General features: G+C 38.3%; 1 protein-coding gene across 1 annotated transcript in view; it reads left to right on the top strand.

Annotated features, from left to right (window-relative positions):
• TOP3A (topoisomerase 3alpha) overlaps positions 1–15,876 on the top strand; it is a 63,965-nt gene extending 48,089 nt beyond the window's left edge. The window contains exons 20-24 of the mRNA XM_088106409.1: positions 13,175–13,246; positions 13,421–13,492; positions 13,910–14,065; positions 14,988–15,108; positions 15,432–15,876. Of these exons, the coding sequence (XP_087962535.1) occupies positions 13,175–13,246; positions 13,421–13,492; positions 13,910–14,065; positions 14,988–15,108; positions 15,432–15,675 (665 nt within the window). The 3' untranslated portion in view covers positions 15,676–15,876. The remainder of the gene's footprint in view (positions 1–13,174; positions 13,247–13,420; positions 13,493–13,909; positions 14,066–14,987; positions 15,109–15,431) is intronic.
• Positions 15,877–19,069: the final 3,193 nt, after the last annotated feature.

Here is a 19,069-nt window from a genome sequence, read left to right as displayed (position 1 = left end):
CACTTTACCAGTTAGACATTAAAAATGCCTTTCTTCATGGTGATCTGGAAGAGGAGATATACATGGAGCAACCTCCTGGGTTTGTTGCTCAGGGGGAGTCTGGGTTAGTTTGTAAATTACGTCGTTCCCTCTATGGCTTGAAACAATCACCTTGTGCTTGGTTTGGTAAATTTAGTCGGGTTGTGCAAAATTTTGGATTGAAACAATGTGAGGCGGATCACTCAGTGTTTTATGGTCATTTTTCTCCTGACAAATGTGTTTATCTCATGGTGTATGTTGATGATATTGTTATTACAGGGAATGACAACACTACAATTATTCAATTAAAGAATTATTTGTTCAACCACTTTCAGACTAAAGATTTGAGTCGTCTAAAATACTTCCTTGGTATTGAAGTGGCGCAGTCAAAAGAAGGTGTCATCATTTCACAAAGGAAATATGCTCTTGATATTTTAGAGGAAACAAGCTTAACAAATTGCAAGCCTATTGATAGTCCTATGGACTCAAATCAAAAGCTAATGAGAGATCAAGGTGAACCTTTCTCAGATCCAGAGAGATATAGAAGGCTGGTTGGAAAACTCATATATCTTACAATAACAAGACCTGATCTTTCTTATCCAGTGGGAGTTGTGAGTCAATTTATGTAGAATCCACATGTTGACCACTCGAATGCAGTGATTCGAATTCTCAGATACATAAAAGGAAATCCAGGACAGGGATTGTTGTATGAGGACAAGGGAAGCACTCAGATTGAAGGATATTGTGATGTAGATTGGGCTGGTTCTCCAATTGATCGAAGATCTACTACAGGATATTGTGTTCTACTTGGAGGGAACCTTATATCTTGGAAAAGTAAGAAACAAAGTGTTGTTGCTAGATCTAGTGCTGAAGCTGAATACCGATCTATGGCTTTGACTACATGTGAACTTGTGTGGATCAAGCAACTTCTCCAAGAGTTGAAATTTTATGGAAATGAGTCGTTGAAACTGTACTGTGACAACCAAGCAGCGCTTCATATTGCCTTCAATCCAATGAGATAACAAAACATATAGAAATTGATTGTCATTTTATTAGAGAGAAGTTGTTGACTAAGGAACTTGTTACTGAGTTTGTCAATTCTAATGAACAACTCGGAGACATTATGACCAAATCTCTAAGGGGGCCTAGGATTCAATTTATATGTTCCAAGCTTGGTGCATATGATCTATATGCTTCAGCTTGAGGGGGAGTGTTGAAATATGTTGTATTGTATAATTGGACTTTTAGGTTTGGGCTTTTAGGTGCTGGTCCATTGTTCCTTATATAGGACATCCTTGTGTAATAGAAACTAGACACAAGTAATAATATTTTCATCATTAGATTTTCTCTCCTAAACTTTAACAGCCTCTGCAGGACAGATGTTTCCTGAAGGCTTGCTGTTGTTCAGGGCAGTTAAGTCCTTGAAGGTTTGTTGTTGTTTAGGGTAGTTAAGTCCCTACAGGTTTGTGGCTGTTAGCCTTTTAGTTCCAGCCGCTGCAGGGTAGTGTAGTCCCTGCAGGTCTGTTGCTGTTAGCTTCTGCAGGACAGTTGTTTCCTGAAGGCTTGTTGTTGTTCAGGGCAGTTAAGTCCCTGAAGGTTTGTTGTTGTTTAGGGTAGTTAAGTCTCTAAAGGTTCGTTGTTGTTAGCCTTTGAAGGCCTCCCATATGTGTTACTCATGGAAATCAAGTTCTTGAAGCTTTGTTGTTGTTCGCCACTATTGATGGCAATCTAGTCCCTGTAGTTTGTTGCGATTCACCACTACAAGCCTTCATCCATTCTTGCAGTTTGCTGCTGCAAGTCATCATCCATTGTTAATGGAAATCTCTCTTGTCCATTGCTGTCCAAGTTGAAGTTTCATGGTGCAAGTTCACGGTTGTCCATTATTCTCCATATGATGCTAAGGAGTCTCTTGGGCTACATTTGTTTGTGTGTGCAATTTGGTTTATTGACATTATCTCTGATTGGGTTTGTCTATTCCAAGCTTGGTTCATACAATCTTGTATAATCCAGCTTGAGGAGGAGTGTTGTAATTTGAGATAATATCTTTAGAATCTTCCTAATTAGAGGAAATAGATATATAATCTTTTATTTTATTTTACTTTCCTAGTTTCCCTATTTCCCTTTTTTGGATAATTAAATTATTACAAATAGAGAGTATCAGAATGTATTTTTATGATTTTTATGATTGAGAATAATAAATCACTCTTATTTTCAACTCCCCTTCACAAAGAGCTAAAGCTCAATCTGCAAAATTATCCAAAAGTGCCCTCCATATTAGGACCCTCACCCCCCCCCCCCCCCGCCCCCCCCCCAACTATATAAAGGAAACCTCACTCACCCTAACAACCTAACTCACAACTACTTAATATGTTTCCTCCTGTCATACACATTATATCCTATCATTACACATCGTTGCAAAACAACCTTGTCCTCAAGGTTGGAACACTGAAGCTTGATCCCATGGTAGTGTGATATTGTCTTATCATCAGAAGGGAGCCCATTGGCTATTGCTTGCAATATTAGATCTGGAGGCTTGGATGGTGGTCTATATGAAGTGTGATATTGTCTTATAATCAGAAGGGAGCCCATTGGCTATTGCTTGCAATATTAGATCTGGAGGCTTGCATGGTGGTCTATATGAGAGTGGTTTTTACACATTGTATTCTATCATTACACGCTGCTGCAAAACAACCTTGTCCTCAAGGCTGGAACACTGAAGCTTGATCCCATGGTAGTGTGATATTGTCTTATCATCAGAAGGGAGCCCATTGGCTATTGCCTGCAATTTTAGATCTGGAGGCTTGGATGGTGGTCGATATGAGAGTGGTTTTTGTATACCAGATTCTGAACCCAATAATTTGGAATCCCAAAATTCTAATGTCATTGATGTTCCAATCATTATCACATCTAAGTTCAACCATGAATTTGATAGAGTATTAAAGGTATATGAAATAAAGAAGAGGAAAAGAGTGCAGGGTAAGGAGATTAGAAAGCGAGAAAGGTTGTTGACCGTTAGTCAGGAAGTGTGAAGGGGAAAAATACTATAAATAAAGGATGTACTGTACAGGGAGTTAGTTAGTTCTTTTGTACAATTGGGTATAGACTGGATATTTGTTCCAGTGGAGGGAGAAAGGGCTTCCCTGGTGTGATTCTTTGTACATTGATTCATTCATGTAGCAATAATATACATACTATTTTGTTTCCTTTCGTGTGTGGTTGAGATGAGGGGACTGTTAGATCGACTTCTTGATAAAAAAAGCCTATTAGAATTCTTATTCATATTACGTGAATCTGATTTTGGTAAAAATTGTTGCTTGGCTGCATCTCCACCTTCAACTCTCTTTATTGTTGCATCCCCTTCCTCCTCCATCATACTATATTTTTATGTTACAAGTCTCCCTTTTGTTTTGTTTTTTTCTTTCCTACAGAGGGTGTGATAGGGTTCTGGTCAAGAAACCTATAGAAACTCCCACTAACATGCCCAAACAACTCAACAGAAATACTGCATAACCTCTCTTTGTATTATCAACAGCAAAGAATACAAAGTACAACGAATGATGAGAGCTTAACCTCCCCCCTTACAGGATTAAAGAATTCCTGTCAAACTAATACTTGATCCAAAAAGACCCCCTTACAATTATAAGAGACCTATTTATACAACCCCTTCCTGCCTTTTTGGACAGGGCGTCAACATCCTTGTTGGAACTCCCTATCTTATATACAATTTCAAAGTCATAGCCCATTAGCCTGGCTATCCAATTTTGTTGACTGTAGGTTGTGATCCTCTGCTCCAGTAGATACTTCAAACTGCGTTGGTCAATATGTACCACAAACCTCTTTCCCAACAAGTAGGGTCTCCAATGTTGGATGGCCAGAACCAAAGACATTAACTCCTTTTCAGAGATAGATTTACTCAGGGAACCCTCTGATAGGGCTTTGCTGAAAAAGGAAATAGGTTTCCTGTTCTAAGTCAGCACGACCCCCACCCCTCCTCCTGAAGCATCGCATTCCACATGGAATATCTGATTAAAATCAGGCAAAGTCAACACTGGCGCAGAGGTGACAACGGTCTTCAGTGCTGCCATCGCAGTTCTAGCTTGTTCACACCACACAAATTTACCCTTCTTCAGCAACTCCGTTAAGGGCTTTGCTAGCTTCCCATATCCTTGCACAAATCGCTTGTAATACCCTGTTAGACCGAGGAAACCCCTCAAGGCTTTCAGGGTCTTTGGTTCTTCCCATTCTAAGACCGCTTTGATCTTCTCCCTATCCATTTCGACTCCTCCCTCTGACATTTGATGTCCCAGGTATGTTATTTGCTTTTTCCCAAATTCACACTTCTTTCCATTAGCTACCTAGTCATTTTGTTCTAACACTCCTAGCACCAGATCCACATGCCTAAGATGCTCCTCCCAACTGTATACTCAAATGTCATAAAAAAAACCAGTAGAAACTTCCTTAGGTACTGCTGCTGCAGGAGACCATTCATCGCGCTTTGGAACGTGGATGGCGCATTAGTGAGGCCAAAGGGCATCACTAAATATTCGTAGTGGCCCTGATGTGTCAAAAAAGCTGTCTTCTGTACATCCTCCTTCCCCATTCTAATCTGATGATAGCCCGCTTTTAAGTCTATCTTCGAAAAATAGGTAGCTCTTCTCAACTCATCCAAGAGCTCTTCGATTACAGGGATAGGGAATTTTTCCGGTATTGTGGCTCTGTTTAAAGCCCTGTAATCAACACAAACTCCAATTGTTGTCCTTCTTCTTCACTAAGATAACCGAACTAGAATAGGGGCTTGTGCTTGGTCTGATTATTCCTGCTTTCATCATATCAGCCACCTACTGCACAATTTCTCCCTTCATAAGGTGTGGGTACCTGTAGGGATGCACATTCACAGGATTCTTCCCTTCAGTGGAATTCGGTGCTCCATATCACGAGATGGTGGTAAGCCCTGCACCTCCTGAACCTGCAGCATTGCCTCCAACTCTGCTTTCTGCTCACCTGTCAAGTCAACTAGTCCCTCACCGTCCACCTCTTTCTCCACTCGGCCCAGATCCCAAACCATTACCCATGACTCAACATCTGTCAGCTTTAATAAAGCCTGAGGTTCAACCAGCTGTCGTGACAAAGCTGGGTCACCTTGTATCATCACCTTCTTACCCTCCAGGTTATACCCCATGGTCATTTCTTTCCAATTTATCATCACCTCCCCTAGTTTAGCTAGCCATTCAACCCCCAAGATGACATCTACACCGCCCAGTTCGAATAAATGGAGCCTTTCCTCAACCGCTGTCTCTGCCAGAATAATTGCTACCTTCTCACAACACCCTCTCGTCTCCCTTCTCTGCCCATCCCAAACTCACCTGATAAGGGGGCATGTCGTCAATGGGTAGCCTCAGCTCTTCCGCCAGCCTCCGGCTAATAAAGTTGTGATTGGCCCCGCTGTCGATAAGGACCAGCACCTCCCTGTCGCCAATCTTTCCCTTCAACTTCATCGTTTTAGGTTGGGTTAACCCTCCTGCGGAACAAGTCGATAATTCCATAGACTTCGGATTTTGGTTTATTTCCTCATCTGCGTTGTACTCCTCATCCTCCGCCAGCAACAACACTCGCAGACTCTTCTCCGAGCAGCAATGGCTGGGTGCAAATAGACCCCCACATCGGAAACATCGTCCCTCTTCTCTCCTTTTAAGAAATTTAAGGTACGACAAGTTTCGCACCGTCCTTCCCCGATTGTCGTTCCCTCCGATCACACTCCCTCTCGCGCTGCTCGCCGGTATGACTCCATCTCTCCTCCACTGATCCGTCTTGCCGCAGTGTCGCAAGCTGCTCAAATACCGTTCCCCTGAACCCCCCTCCAAACCGACTAATTAACGTTTTCTTCAAGGCCGTCCAAGAACGAATCCTGGCTTTTTCCTTCCAAAATTTAAACCAATAACTCGCACTGCCCTCCATACTAATATATGCAAGCTCCACCTTGTCCTCCTCCGCCACCTTTTGAATGTCAAAGAAACGTTTTGCCAGATTAATCCAGCTTTGAGGTTCCAAACCTTCGAACGATGGTAGATCCACCCGTTTTCGCCAATTTTGCTATATCCCCAAATTATCGTGTCTTCCCTCATTATCATTCACCGAACTATCGCTCCTGTCAGCGTTTCCGTCGTGATTGTTCGTTTTCGCCCCCATCATCCGCATCATCTGTTGCAGATCTCGTCGCATGGCGGTGGATTCCGCCTTCGTCCCCTCCATTGTGATTTCCAGTGCCTCTAGTCTTTCTCCATGGTTTCGTCCTTCTTCTTCGCACATCCTCTTGATCCGGCAGGTCGGACCAATTGATAGGTTTCTGGTCAAGAAACCATAGAAACTCCCGCTAACACACCCAAACAACTCAAGAGAAATACTGTATAACCTCTCTTTGTATTATCAACAACAAAGAATACAAAGTACAACGAATGATGAGAGCTTAACCTCCCCCCTACAGGATTAAAGAATTCTTGTCAGACTAATACTTGATCCAAAAAGACCCCCCTTACAATTATACAAGACCTATTTATACAACCCCTTCCCGCCTTTCCTAACTGCCAAGGCAGTTAGGCTAACTAATGTTTCTTTCTTCTTTCATACACTCTTAACCTCCTAACAGGGTGTGATTCTTCATTGCTGGCCTTTCTCCCACAATTGGAGCACTTTGCAAATATCTGTCTAGATTATCATTGATGAAATGTCTGTCAATCTCAATGTGTTTGGTCTTGTCATGTACTGGATTATGGGCAATGCTCATGGCAGACTTATTGTCACAGTGTAGTTACACAGGGTTGTCCACCTTGACTGTTAAGGTCATTCAAAATGATTTCATCTAGATCCCTTCACACATTCCTTGAGCAAGAGCTCGAAATTCTGCTTCTGCACTAGAACAAGATACTCTATCTTGCTTTTTGCTCCTCCATGTTACCAAACTATCTCCAAGAAACACACAATACCCAGAAGTAGATTTTTTGTCAATAATAGAACCTGCATAATCAACATCAGTATATATTTTCATAGTCAATGTGTCTTCCCTTTTAAATAATAGCCCCTTTCTTGGACTTGACTTCAAGTATTGGAGAATTGTGTCAACTGCTTGCAAGTATCTCTCTCTTGGATCATGCATACATTGGCTCACTACACTAATTGAAAAAGCAGTGTCTGGTCTTGTGTGTGATAGATAAATCAAGTACATATTTTCTTTGGGAGATAACAATTTCGTTCTTGGAGTAAGCAACCTCTGTTTCAAGAAAATATTTGAGTTTTCCTAAGTCTCTCATTTCAAATTGGGCTGTTAATTTTTCTTTTACGCCAATTTTTTTGTTTCATCATCTCCTGTAATAATCATATCATCCACATAGAAAAGTGAGTTTACCAGTAGAAAAGTTCTTTATATATAGAGTATGATCTCCTTGGCTTTGTCTATATCCCAAGGAAACCATTGCTTTTGTAAATCTTCCAAACCATGCTCTAGGGGATTGCTTAAGACCATACAATGCTTTCTTTAGGAGGCATACCCATTTTTTTTTTTTCATTTTTCACTTCAAAACCTGGGGGAATCTCTGTGTACACTTCCTCTTCTAGATTTCCATGACGAAAGACATTTTTCACATCCAACTGGTGTAAGTTCCATCCAAAGCGAGAACAACTCGAACTGTATTCATCTTTCCCATTGGGGCTATGAGAAATAGAGAAGATTGGGAGAGAATATCCCCTTGTGTTAAATACACACATAGGGTTATCTATTTATAATAAAAGAAATATGGGCTAAGTCCAAAATACAAATGAGAAAATAATAACTACAGAACTAAAAGATATAATATATCTAACACTCCCCCTCAAGCTGGAGCATATAAATCATATGTTCCAAGCTTGTTACAAAGATAATCAATTCTAGGTCCTCGTAAGGACTTAGTGAATATGTCTGCCAACTGGTTGCTTGAGTTAACAAACTCAGTCTTGATATCTCCGGATATGATTTTTTCTCGAATGAAATGACAATCAACTTCAATGTGTTTGGTTCTCTCATGGAAGACAGGGTTAGAGCTAATATGGAGAGCAGCTTGATTATCACATATAAGTATCATGTGAGTGACATCTCCAAATTTCAATTCACTAAGCAATTGTTTAAGCCACACAAGCTCGCAAGTAGCTGATGCCATAGCTCTATATTCTGCTTCTGCACTGGACCTTGCCACAACACTTTACTTCTTACTTTTCCAAGATATCAGGTTGCTACCAATAGAGACACAATATCCAGAAGTAGACCTCCTATCAGAAGGGGAACCAGCCCAATCAGCATCTGAATAACAAACAATTTTTGTATCTTTGTTAGGGCCATATAGCAAACCTTTTCCAGGTGATCTTTTAATATACTTCAGTATGCGAACAACTGCATCCCAATGGTCTTCACATGGGGAGTTTAGAAATTGACTCACCACACTAACTGCGAAGGAAATGTCAGGACGCGTAACAGTAAGATAGTTTAATTTACCAACTAGTCTTCTGTACCGTTCAGGATCTGAGAAAGGCTCCCCCTGATTTGGTAGGAGTTTGATGTTAGGGTCCATAGGTGTCTCAACAGATTTACAATTCATTAACCCTGTTTCCTCCAAGATGTCTAACGCATACTTCCTCTGAGATATGACAATACCATCATTGGATTGTGCTACTTCAATACCCAAAAAATACCTGAGTTTGCCAAGATCTTTGGTTTGAAAATGATGACAAAGGTGTTGTTTCATCTGAGAGATGCCAAGATAGTCGCTTCCTGTGAGAACAATATCATCGACATACACTATTAAGTAGATACATCCAGCACTCGAGTGGCGATAGAACACTGAATGATCCACTTCACTGCGAGACATACCAAATTGTTGAACAACACCACTGAATTTACCAAACCAGGCCCGAGGAGACTGTTTTAGGCCATATAAGGATTTGCGAAGACGACATACCAATCCAGATGACTCCCCCTGAGCAACAAAGCCAGGCGGTTGCTCCATATAAATTTCTTCATGCAAATCACCATTGAGGAAAGCATTTTTGACATCAAGTTGGTAAAGAGGCCATTGTCGAAGAGCGGTCATGGCAATGAAGAGGCGAACAGAGGTCATTTTTGCCACTGGAGAAAAAGTATCACCATAATCCAAACCAAAAATCTGTGTGTAGCCTTTGGCAACCAGTCGAGCTTTCAGACGATCAATCGTGCCATCAGGACCAACCTTGATAGCATACACCCACCTGCAACCAACAACAGACTTACCAGATGGTAATTGGACCAGCTCCCAAGTTCCATTTTCCTGTAAAGCACTTAATTCATCCAGCATAGCTTGACGCCAACCAGGATGAGTTAAGGCATCACTCACAGATTTGGGAATTGACACAGAAGAAATGGATGAGAGACAAGTATAAAAAGATGGAGATAATCTGTGGTAATTAAGAACAGTATAATGGGGGGAAGGGTTACGGGTAGAGCGTATACCTTTACGGAGGGCAATAGGCAAGTCAGACTCAGTTGCTGGAGCCGGAGGAGACACATGAGGCGGCACCGGAAGTGAGTCATGAGGGAGACGATTACGGCGACTATAAACCTGAAGGGGTGGAGGTGAAGGATGATCCTGTGGTGAATGAGAGTCTAAAGAAGGAGAAGACAAAATGGGTGGAGCATCACCAGGAGGATCACATATAAGAGGGATATCAACAGTAGCAGGGAGAGGTACAGAACTAGAAGATAGATGTGAAAAGTAAAAAGAAGACTCATCAAAAGTGACATCAGTAAAGATAAAATGACGATTGAGGGAAGGGGAAAAACACTTATAGCCCTTTTGTGACCATGGAAATCCTAAGAAGACACATTTGTGAGACCTAGGAGATAACTTATCAAGACCACGACTAAAATCATGAACAAAACATGTAGACCCAAAAACTCGAAGAGGTAATGGATGCAGAGGATCTTGAGGAAATAAGATAGAATGAGGGATTTTGTTATCTAGGACGGAAGATGGCATGCGGTTGATAAGATAACATGCTGTGAGAACTGCATCACCCCAAAAACGTGAGGGTACTTGACCATGAATAAGAAGTGTACGAGTTGTTTCAATAAGGTGTCTATTCTTGCGCTCAGCCACCCCATTTTGTTGAGGGGTATAAGCACATGAGGTTTGGTGAAGAATGCCATGAGAAGCCATAAACTGTTTAAACGGTTGAGAAAGGTATTCACGGCCATTATCACTACGTAAATTTCGAATAGAAACCCCAAACTGTGTTTTTATTTCATTAAAAAAAGATTGAAAAATAGAAAACAACTCAGAACGATTCTTCATTAAAAACAACCAAGTACATCTGGAATAGTCATCAATAAAGGTAACAAAATACTGAAAACCTAAAATGGACTTAACACGACTAGGTCCCCAAATGTCAGAATGAACCAATGAAAAAGGAGACGACGCCCGTTGTGAGACACTACGAGGAAAGGAACTACCAGTATGCTTCCCTAACTGACAAGACTCACACGACAAACTTGATAATGTGGACAACCTCGGGACAAGTTGTAGTTTGGCAAGACTGGGATGACCGAACTGAGCATGAAGAAGGGATGGTGACTCCATGACAACGCCAACATGTGGAGAAGGGCGGAGATGATAAAGGCCATGAGACTCACATCCTGTGCCAATCATGTGTTTCGAACTCCGGTCCTGCAACCAAACAGAATCTTTAGTAAATGAAATAACACAATTAAGAGTACGAGTTAAACGACTAATGGACAATAAGTTGAAGGGAGACCCAGGGACATAAAGTACATGATCAATGGATATGGATGGAAAAATATTAACAGTACCAATACCATGAGATGAGACTCTAGACCCATCAGCCATTGTTACTGAGGGTAAATTATTCGGACATGACAAGGAAGAAAACAAGGACTTGTTACCAGTGATATGATCGGTGGCGCCTGAGTCAAGGACCCAAGGTCCGAGGGAGTGAGTTAGACCAACAAAAGGTGTACCTGTACGTGCAACAGATGCAGAGGTAGTGGAACCAGAGTGCTGATGATCCTCATACCATTTGAGAAATTCGTTGAAGATTGCAGGTTTGTCTACGATATTAGATGAAGTAGGATGGTCTGCAGACGGTGATCGGGGAGGTGGATCAGAATTTGCCATTGCTACAGGTCGAGGAGGACGTCCATGGAGAGCATAACATCTATCAATTTTGTGGCCTAACTTGCCACAATGGTCACATTTTAGACGTCCTTTACTTGGCTTGCGAGACCGACTTCGATCATCACGTTGAGTAGCCATAACAGAGGAATCATCAGTATGAGGGGATGTCTCAATGACGGGTTTGCTCGGTATACGCAAAAGAGCAGAACAAGTAGAAGTAAAGTTGGGTATAACAGGAGAACCCAAAATCTGATCACGGACATGAGAAACATCATCAGAGAGTCCGTATAATGCCAGCAACATGAAGAACTTTGATCGTTGTTCCAATTCTTCACGGACATTTTTATTAGAAGGATACCTAATAAAGACACATTTAAGAGCTCTGGGATCTAATCTATTACGGATAGGATGATGTGAGTGAACAAAAACAATACATCCAAAGACTCGACTTGGTAGACTCGTTATTGGGGGGAAGAAGGAAGAAAAGACAATAGAGATTCTATAGGACTAATGTCATTTAAGATACTAGTGGGTAACCTGTTGATGAGATATGTGGCAGTTAACACAACTTTTCCCCAATAATTTTTTGGAACAAACATTTGAAAAGGAAGAGCTCTAGTTAGTTCAAGATGTTAGTTCATGTACAATACCATTATGAGACAAAAAATTGAAAAATTCATGAATCACATATTCAGTACCATTATTAGACCTGATTCTTTTTATATTTTTCCAAATTGATTTTGGACAAGCAGAAAAAATTAACAAAGATTTGGAAAACTTCTGATGTATTTTTCATATGATATGTCCACGTGACACAGGTACAATCGTCAATAAAGGTAACAAACCATTTGGCTCCAGAAATAGATTCTATAACAGGTCCCCAAACGTTAAAATGAATTAAATCTAACAATATTGAGACAAATCTTACCTTTCATGGACATAGTTCATGATTCAGACGACTTACTCATTGATTCAACCATTGCTTTCAAGCGCTCGAGTTCCTCTTTGTAAGCTTTCATATCAAGAGTCATAAATGATAGGATATTGGACAATGATGACGGTGGGTACTATTGCAGTTGAAATGGAGCTCCCAAGATCTGGAGCTCTGATACCAAATTGAAAAAGAGACTGACTTTATTATTTTCATTCATCTCAATTACATTCTCCTTACTTCTATTTGTAGCAATCAAATCTTCTAAAAAAGGGAAATAAGGAAACAATATACTAAAAAATGTTCTAGAAGATCCTACATATATTTTCTCTAATTAGGAAGATTCTATAGATATTTTCTCTAATTACAACAGACTTTCAACACACACCCCTCACATCGAGGTATATATATCTTGAGTGTGAAGCTAGACATTAATGGGCGGTCCGATAGCGGATGCAACAATATCGCTAGAATAGGCTCTAACAAAGCTTTGATACCATGTTAAGAAGTGGACTTTTTGTCTAACTCAACCCCACAAAACCAGCATATAAGATGAGGTTTGCACCTACTTATATATTATAAATTAGCTTTATCGCTAGTTGATGTGGGGCTTCCAACAATAATGTATTGGAAGTAATAATGTGCAGTGCTTTGAAGAAAAATATTTTAGGAAATTTGTGATTTACACAGATTTGTGAGGTTAGAAATATTCCATGAATCAAGGTATCTTAGAGTAGGTAGGGAGATGTTTTGTTTCCTAGAATACCAAAATAGCTTTGAAGAGTGTAGTTTTATCGTGTTGTACTGTATTTTTTCAATACTTTGTACTGCAGTAGATCTCATACAGTTGTAATTCTAACTAAGCTAAGTGCTAGTTAGAATTAGTTAGCTGTACAGGCACATATAAATGCCTGCTGTATTGAATTCATTTTCACAAATACTAATTTCTCTCTAATTTATTTATGTTTTAGTGATCTGAACCCTGCGTCTTATTTTGGATATTTTTGTCATATCTGATTGCATACAAATACTATAGGTCCTGTTTACTTAATTCAGTTCAAGTTTAGGCAGCTGGAAATTCCACCAAACTACAGTGTCAACCATTTGGGTAGGTGCACGTCTGCAAGATCAATTTCTTTTCACCTGATTTCACCTTTTGATATCTGCCAAAAGTGAAAAATTAGTCTCAATATGGAAAAATTTGTTTGTTCATTCAAAAATATGACTCAAACCCCTTTTTTAGTCAAAATGTTTTTGTTTGATTAATGCATGTGATATGTAGGATGCATTGGTGGCTGTGACGAGATTCTTTCACAGGTGACAGAAATATGTGGCAGGGGATCTCGCATGCCAGGTCTGTTTAAATGACTCAGTAATTGTTGGAAACTCTATTAAAAGTATTGCTGGATTATATCAATGTAGGCGGATGTTGTGTAGGACAAGAGTTATAAGCATTTAAGGTGAACATACTTTTGAAATAACCAATGTGCATATGGCATTTTTCAATACAAAATTTGAGTGGATTAATGTCATCCAAACATTTTTAGGGGACAATAGCATTCATTTCGTGGATATTGTTAAAACCCTTTTGCTAGATTTTACCTTTTGTTTTTCTTTTAATCTTCAGCGTTGAGTATGTTTTATAATTGTGGTCACAAGCCAGTGACTGGGAACAGGATAGAATACATGTTTTAATCTGTTTGCTGCTATTCCCAATGTTTCCATGAATAAATATTGGAATCCTCACAATATACCTTATCATGTTTTCCAGCAAGACCTCGAGGACCAACTGCACCACCTAGCAATGCCCATCATACTAACCCACGACAAAGACCTTGTATGAACTGTCAAGAAACAGGACATTCTTCTAATGATTGTCCTTTACGCTCTAGGAATGTCGGACATCGTGGAAGAAGTGAACATAACGGTAAGGTTTCTGTGGATTTTAAAATCCTATGCAAGTTTAGACAGTTTTGAGAAATAAATAAATGTATTTCTTGGGTATCTAGTATTGTCACAGGGATATGAGCAAATGCTTACAGTGAATCATGATTCATGAATACTGACATTGATTTTGGAATATGTGGAGATGGATTATTGAGGAATTTACTATAAAATAGTTTGTATTAATTCTAAGGGCTTGGTCTGACATGTGATACAAATTTATTTGCTCTCGTGATATGCATTGCATTACACGGTGATCATTGTGTATTGGGAAGGCCAGGAAGCTATTCACTGTAATCTTTCATTGATAATTTCTGTTATTCTCAGTCCATGTTGGTCTACGATTTACTGTAGCTGTTGGTCTGACCACATAAAGCGTGAAGCCACAATTTCTAACCACATATAAAGCTTTGGTTCTGAAATCTTTTTATTATATTTTTCAATTTTGACGTATGTCTTCATATTTCAGGCATTTAATAGACACTACTGCAACATACTTTGTCCTTTTCACCTCTTTCTCTATTTTTTTTCCTTAATTTGTTTTTATTCCGGATTGCCCTACAATGTTTTTGTTATCAACCTTCCATGCCCTAGGAAAGAATTTGTCTGGTCCATGGCAACCTATGTTATAGATAATTAGTGTTAAATTTTAATGTTTTACTAGTTTTTGTGTGTCCTCATCACTCAAGCTCTCGAGTTATGGTTTGTGGTCATAACTTGGGTATATTTTTCAGTGGGATGTTAAAAAGTGAAAACTGACTTATTTTCCAAAAAGTAATCTTCTCAGCTTGTTGCATCATGTTGGGAAATCTTGTTCTTCTTTTATCATGCTTTTTGCAGTCATTTAGCAGCTGTCAAATTTGAAATTTAAAGCTTTTCCTTTTATAAACCATTAAACAATGCAGGGGAAGCTTCTGTTTCATGCAGTTCGTGTAGGACACCATGTATCTTGAGAACTGCAAATACAGCAAATAACAGGGGAAGGAAGTTCTACGCATGTCAATCGCAGGAATGCAACTTCTTTGTGTACGTGAATTCTTGAATTTTATTTTTTTTGTATGATTATATTTCAGTCTTTTCTGATATATTTACTCCTGGTGTCTGAAATACAATTTTTGTTTACTGGCTGGTGTTCCAATTTTATGTAACTGTCTCATCTTTGGCACTTAATAGTATCTGTCTCTTAACAACTGAATGATGAACCTGCCAACCTCTTTCTCTTAAGGCTGCTTGCCATCCACCCAAATAGCTCAAACTAACATTATGTTTTGAACAGTTTATAGAAATGGGACCATATTGCATGGTTTTGAGATAGTTATGTTTTTATAAGCCTCATCATCCTGCCACAGATGGGAGGATAGCCTCAATGACGGAACTGGAGCCAGAAGTACCACACGTTCAAATAGTATTCCATCCTCCAATCCGGGGCGAACTGGTGGACGTGGATCTCGTGGTAGAGGTGGCCAGACTGGAGCTCATACTGCTGCCACAACATTTGTTTCAGCCACCGGAGATCCTATTTCTGGTAGAAGGTGCTTTAGGTGTGGTGATCCATCTCACTTTGCAAATCTCTGCCCCAATCGTGGTGTCTGATCTCTTCTCATTTATTCACCTTGACTGTATATAGAAGGAAAGGTTGGCCATCAAGAACCTTTGTGTTTTCATTTTCTATTATTATGCATGTGCTTGAATAAACACTGGAATAGTGTGTCAATCTTTTTGAGCATTCATGAACAAGACTTGTACTGGTTCTAATATGCCAATGCTAATTGTCAAATCTTTTTTATTCATTCATCCACTCTCTTGTATAAAGGAACTTGTAGCATTAGCTTAACTTAAAATAACTGAAGAATCTATTTTAATTGGATCTCCTTTGCTTATGGAGATGTTGTAGTTCCCGAATTCCATGGATTTTGGAATACATTTTTGCCCTTGAACCCTTTTGATACAGGGTATTGAGACGGTATTGTTATGATCTTTTATTGGTTGGGTGATGAGTAAAACTCGCCCTCATGGAATCCAGCTGAAATAGATCTCAAACTTTGTTCCCATGAAAAAAATGTTTTGTAATACTGCATGTTCATATTTATTTATTCATTCAAATGTGAATGAGAACTGCGTATGCTCTACAATGACATAAATTATAGACATTTATGTTTTATTTCCATCACACAGTGTGTACTATTCAGTAATATTGAAATAAGTCCAATCCTTTTCAAATCCTGAAAATTTGGTCACACCGTCTGTTTGTCGAGCACATGGTGGGTATGCTGTCACGAAACAATCCCTTTGCCAAATGTGGAGGACCATGTGCGTGGGCGAGATCATAACAATTATGTTACTGCAGCTAAGGAGGGGACATTAAATTCATACTTAGTAACGAAGGCATAAATCATGTCTCAATTTTCTGTCTGTCTAATTTATCGTGTTTAACCAAATATATAAGTGGAGTGGCACGGAAATTTAATCTGTATTGTAAGCTTAATTTAATAATGCAAAGCCATCGAATTACTTTTTCTGTATGAATTTCTTTTGGAGTTATTCTAGCCTCTAGTAAGCTTGTTGTTAATGTCCAAATCATGTGCGTATGGGCTTCAACAATTTGCACAGAATAAAGACACGTCATCTTTGGCTACATAAACATGTTGCTGATTTTTCTCATCGCAAGCAAGCAGAGAGATTCACTTGTTCGCAATATATTTAGGTGGAGAAATAGGAAGATCTCTCTTTAACAACTTGTTTTGACAACTTTTTTACAACAACTTATATAGTAGTTTGTGATTGGTCCGTTTTAAATATACGAACCAATAAAATAGTAATACATAGTCTGTTGTAAAAAATTGTTAAAAAAAGTTGTTAAAATATCATGATCCGGAGAAATAATGTTGGCAATAACTTTTACTTTTTGTTTTTGTTTATCTGCCTTATATATCATGCACAATATTTTGTAGTATAGTTCTAAATGATTGGCATTCCTCGAGGGTTTGACGCTTCGCCGGACGGATGCTGTTTGAAGAGAATATTAATTTCCAGCCAAATTAAAGCATCAAATGTAATTAGCTCTTTCTTTTCAGCCCCATTACTCATGCAAAGAGTTTGGTGAAAATAGAGTTTTTCACTTAAAATAATTCTTAGCCAATGGAATTTTTTCACATTATATTTTCCATTCTCTTCATCTAAAGGTTAGAAGTAAACAAAACTTTCTAGAGTCATTTATACGTCGACTACTCCGTTGATCAGTTTTCAAAACTCTCCGTACTAATTTTCTAGAATTGCTAGTTTTCTAAATACTATTTTGAATAGAAGCAAGTGAATTAGGGCAACTAGGGAATAGAACGACAACTTGGATTTTTGTTTAGGTTTACAAATATGCGGCAAGTTAATTACGCCCAATGGTTATGCGGACAACAATCTTTTACCAATCTCTCTAATTAATTATTCATATATTAATTTTATATGTTTTGTGCAATATTCTTTTCCTTTCTTTCCCATCTTAACCCATTTGTATTTTAGATATAACTTTAGTGCAAGTTCTTTTTGTTAATTGAATATCTTCTCCTGAAAGTAGGTAACCGAGAAAAGAGGATTAAATCATAGTTGATGGCCAGAGTTGTCCTTCGGCTTCGAGGAGTGCAGTGGGTAGCATAATTTTCAACCAGAAAGATGAAAAGTCTTTCACATATGCTCTTTTTAGAATATTATAAATGTCCCTTTACCTTTTTGTATTCTCTGCCATTAAAGGCTCACTTGCTTTTTATTACTATTAATTATTATTTTAAACTTAACTTCAATAGTGGAACATGGAATTTGAAGGTAGGGAAAAGGCAGCAAATGAAACCCACCGGTACCCCCAAGGTTAGGTGCATATATAGATGTTGAGGGTTTAGCCATATTCGTAGAGGACAAATAATATCTGCTGAGTGTGCGCACTTCTAACACGTGAAATAAATAAACACGCACCTTTCCATGTTAAGAATAATAAAATTAGCCACTTTAGTTCTCACTCGGAAATTTTTTCTTTAAACTTTTCTATCAATAATTACCGGAGAAAAAAAATAATTATTGTGCTTCATTTTATAAAACTAAAATACTTACAAGCATAATTCTTCTCACTAGTATATAGATCGAGGAACCGTTCCAATGTTAATGCAACGACTTTGAGAGTGAGTTTGACTCACAACAACTTGAAGTTATTATCTCTTCACACGATTAAATAAAAATGATAACACAATTTTTTTATTATATTTCAGAGTCAGATAGTCTTTGCTGAAGAAAAGGAGTACGTTTCAATTTAACTATCTAATAATATTGATGTAAATATATAATAAGGCATGATGTAAATAAAATATTTTTCTTTTCATAATTCGGTTCCTTATTTTATGAAAAAACTGTGCATGATGCAGACTTATATATCTTGTATTTATATAAATTTATTTTAAACTAATTTAGTAATCATATTTAGTATCATTGTAGTAATTTGAATTTTGACTTATAATACAGTTTTTATGTGTACAATAGCTATAATAAAATTAAATATAACATTTTATGATATGAATATAAACACTCTAATAATTCATAATAAATCATCGTCAGGAATGTCCAAGTGTCCGGTTGTAGTGTTAAAAGTCATAATACATGAACAATTACTGAGTAATTTTCTAACGTAGCAAGGCTTATGTATCGACAGATTTAACAAGTGTACGAAATATCAAATCTATTATTTTCATTATGTAGTAAGTTTTCAGAAATATTTCGTCAAATACTTTATCAGTAACCATACAAAATTTAATTAAATTTTCATTAATGTTTGGTTGATGCAAACCGTCGCAAACCTCTTTTGTTTTAGGCTTGACGTTAAGTAAATGCAATAGTTTAATTTGATAATAAAGCTATTAAGATATTTTACCTAATTCTCTTTCTTGGCTTCCACTGTAACGAAAAAAAAGGCATGAAATCCTCCGCTGGAGATCCTATGATGATATAAATA

This window comes from Vigna umbellata, chromosome 2, assembly GCF_029865625.1.
Source record: "Vigna umbellata cultivar VRB3 chromosome 2, Vumbellata_1.0, whole genome shotgun sequence".
NCBI classification, from domain to species: domain Eukaryota; kingdom Viridiplantae; phylum Streptophyta; class Magnoliopsida; order Fabales; family Fabaceae; genus Vigna; species Vigna umbellata.
Note: the sequence above shows the minus strand (reverse complement) of the source record. Positions and strands in the feature narration are given on the sequence as shown.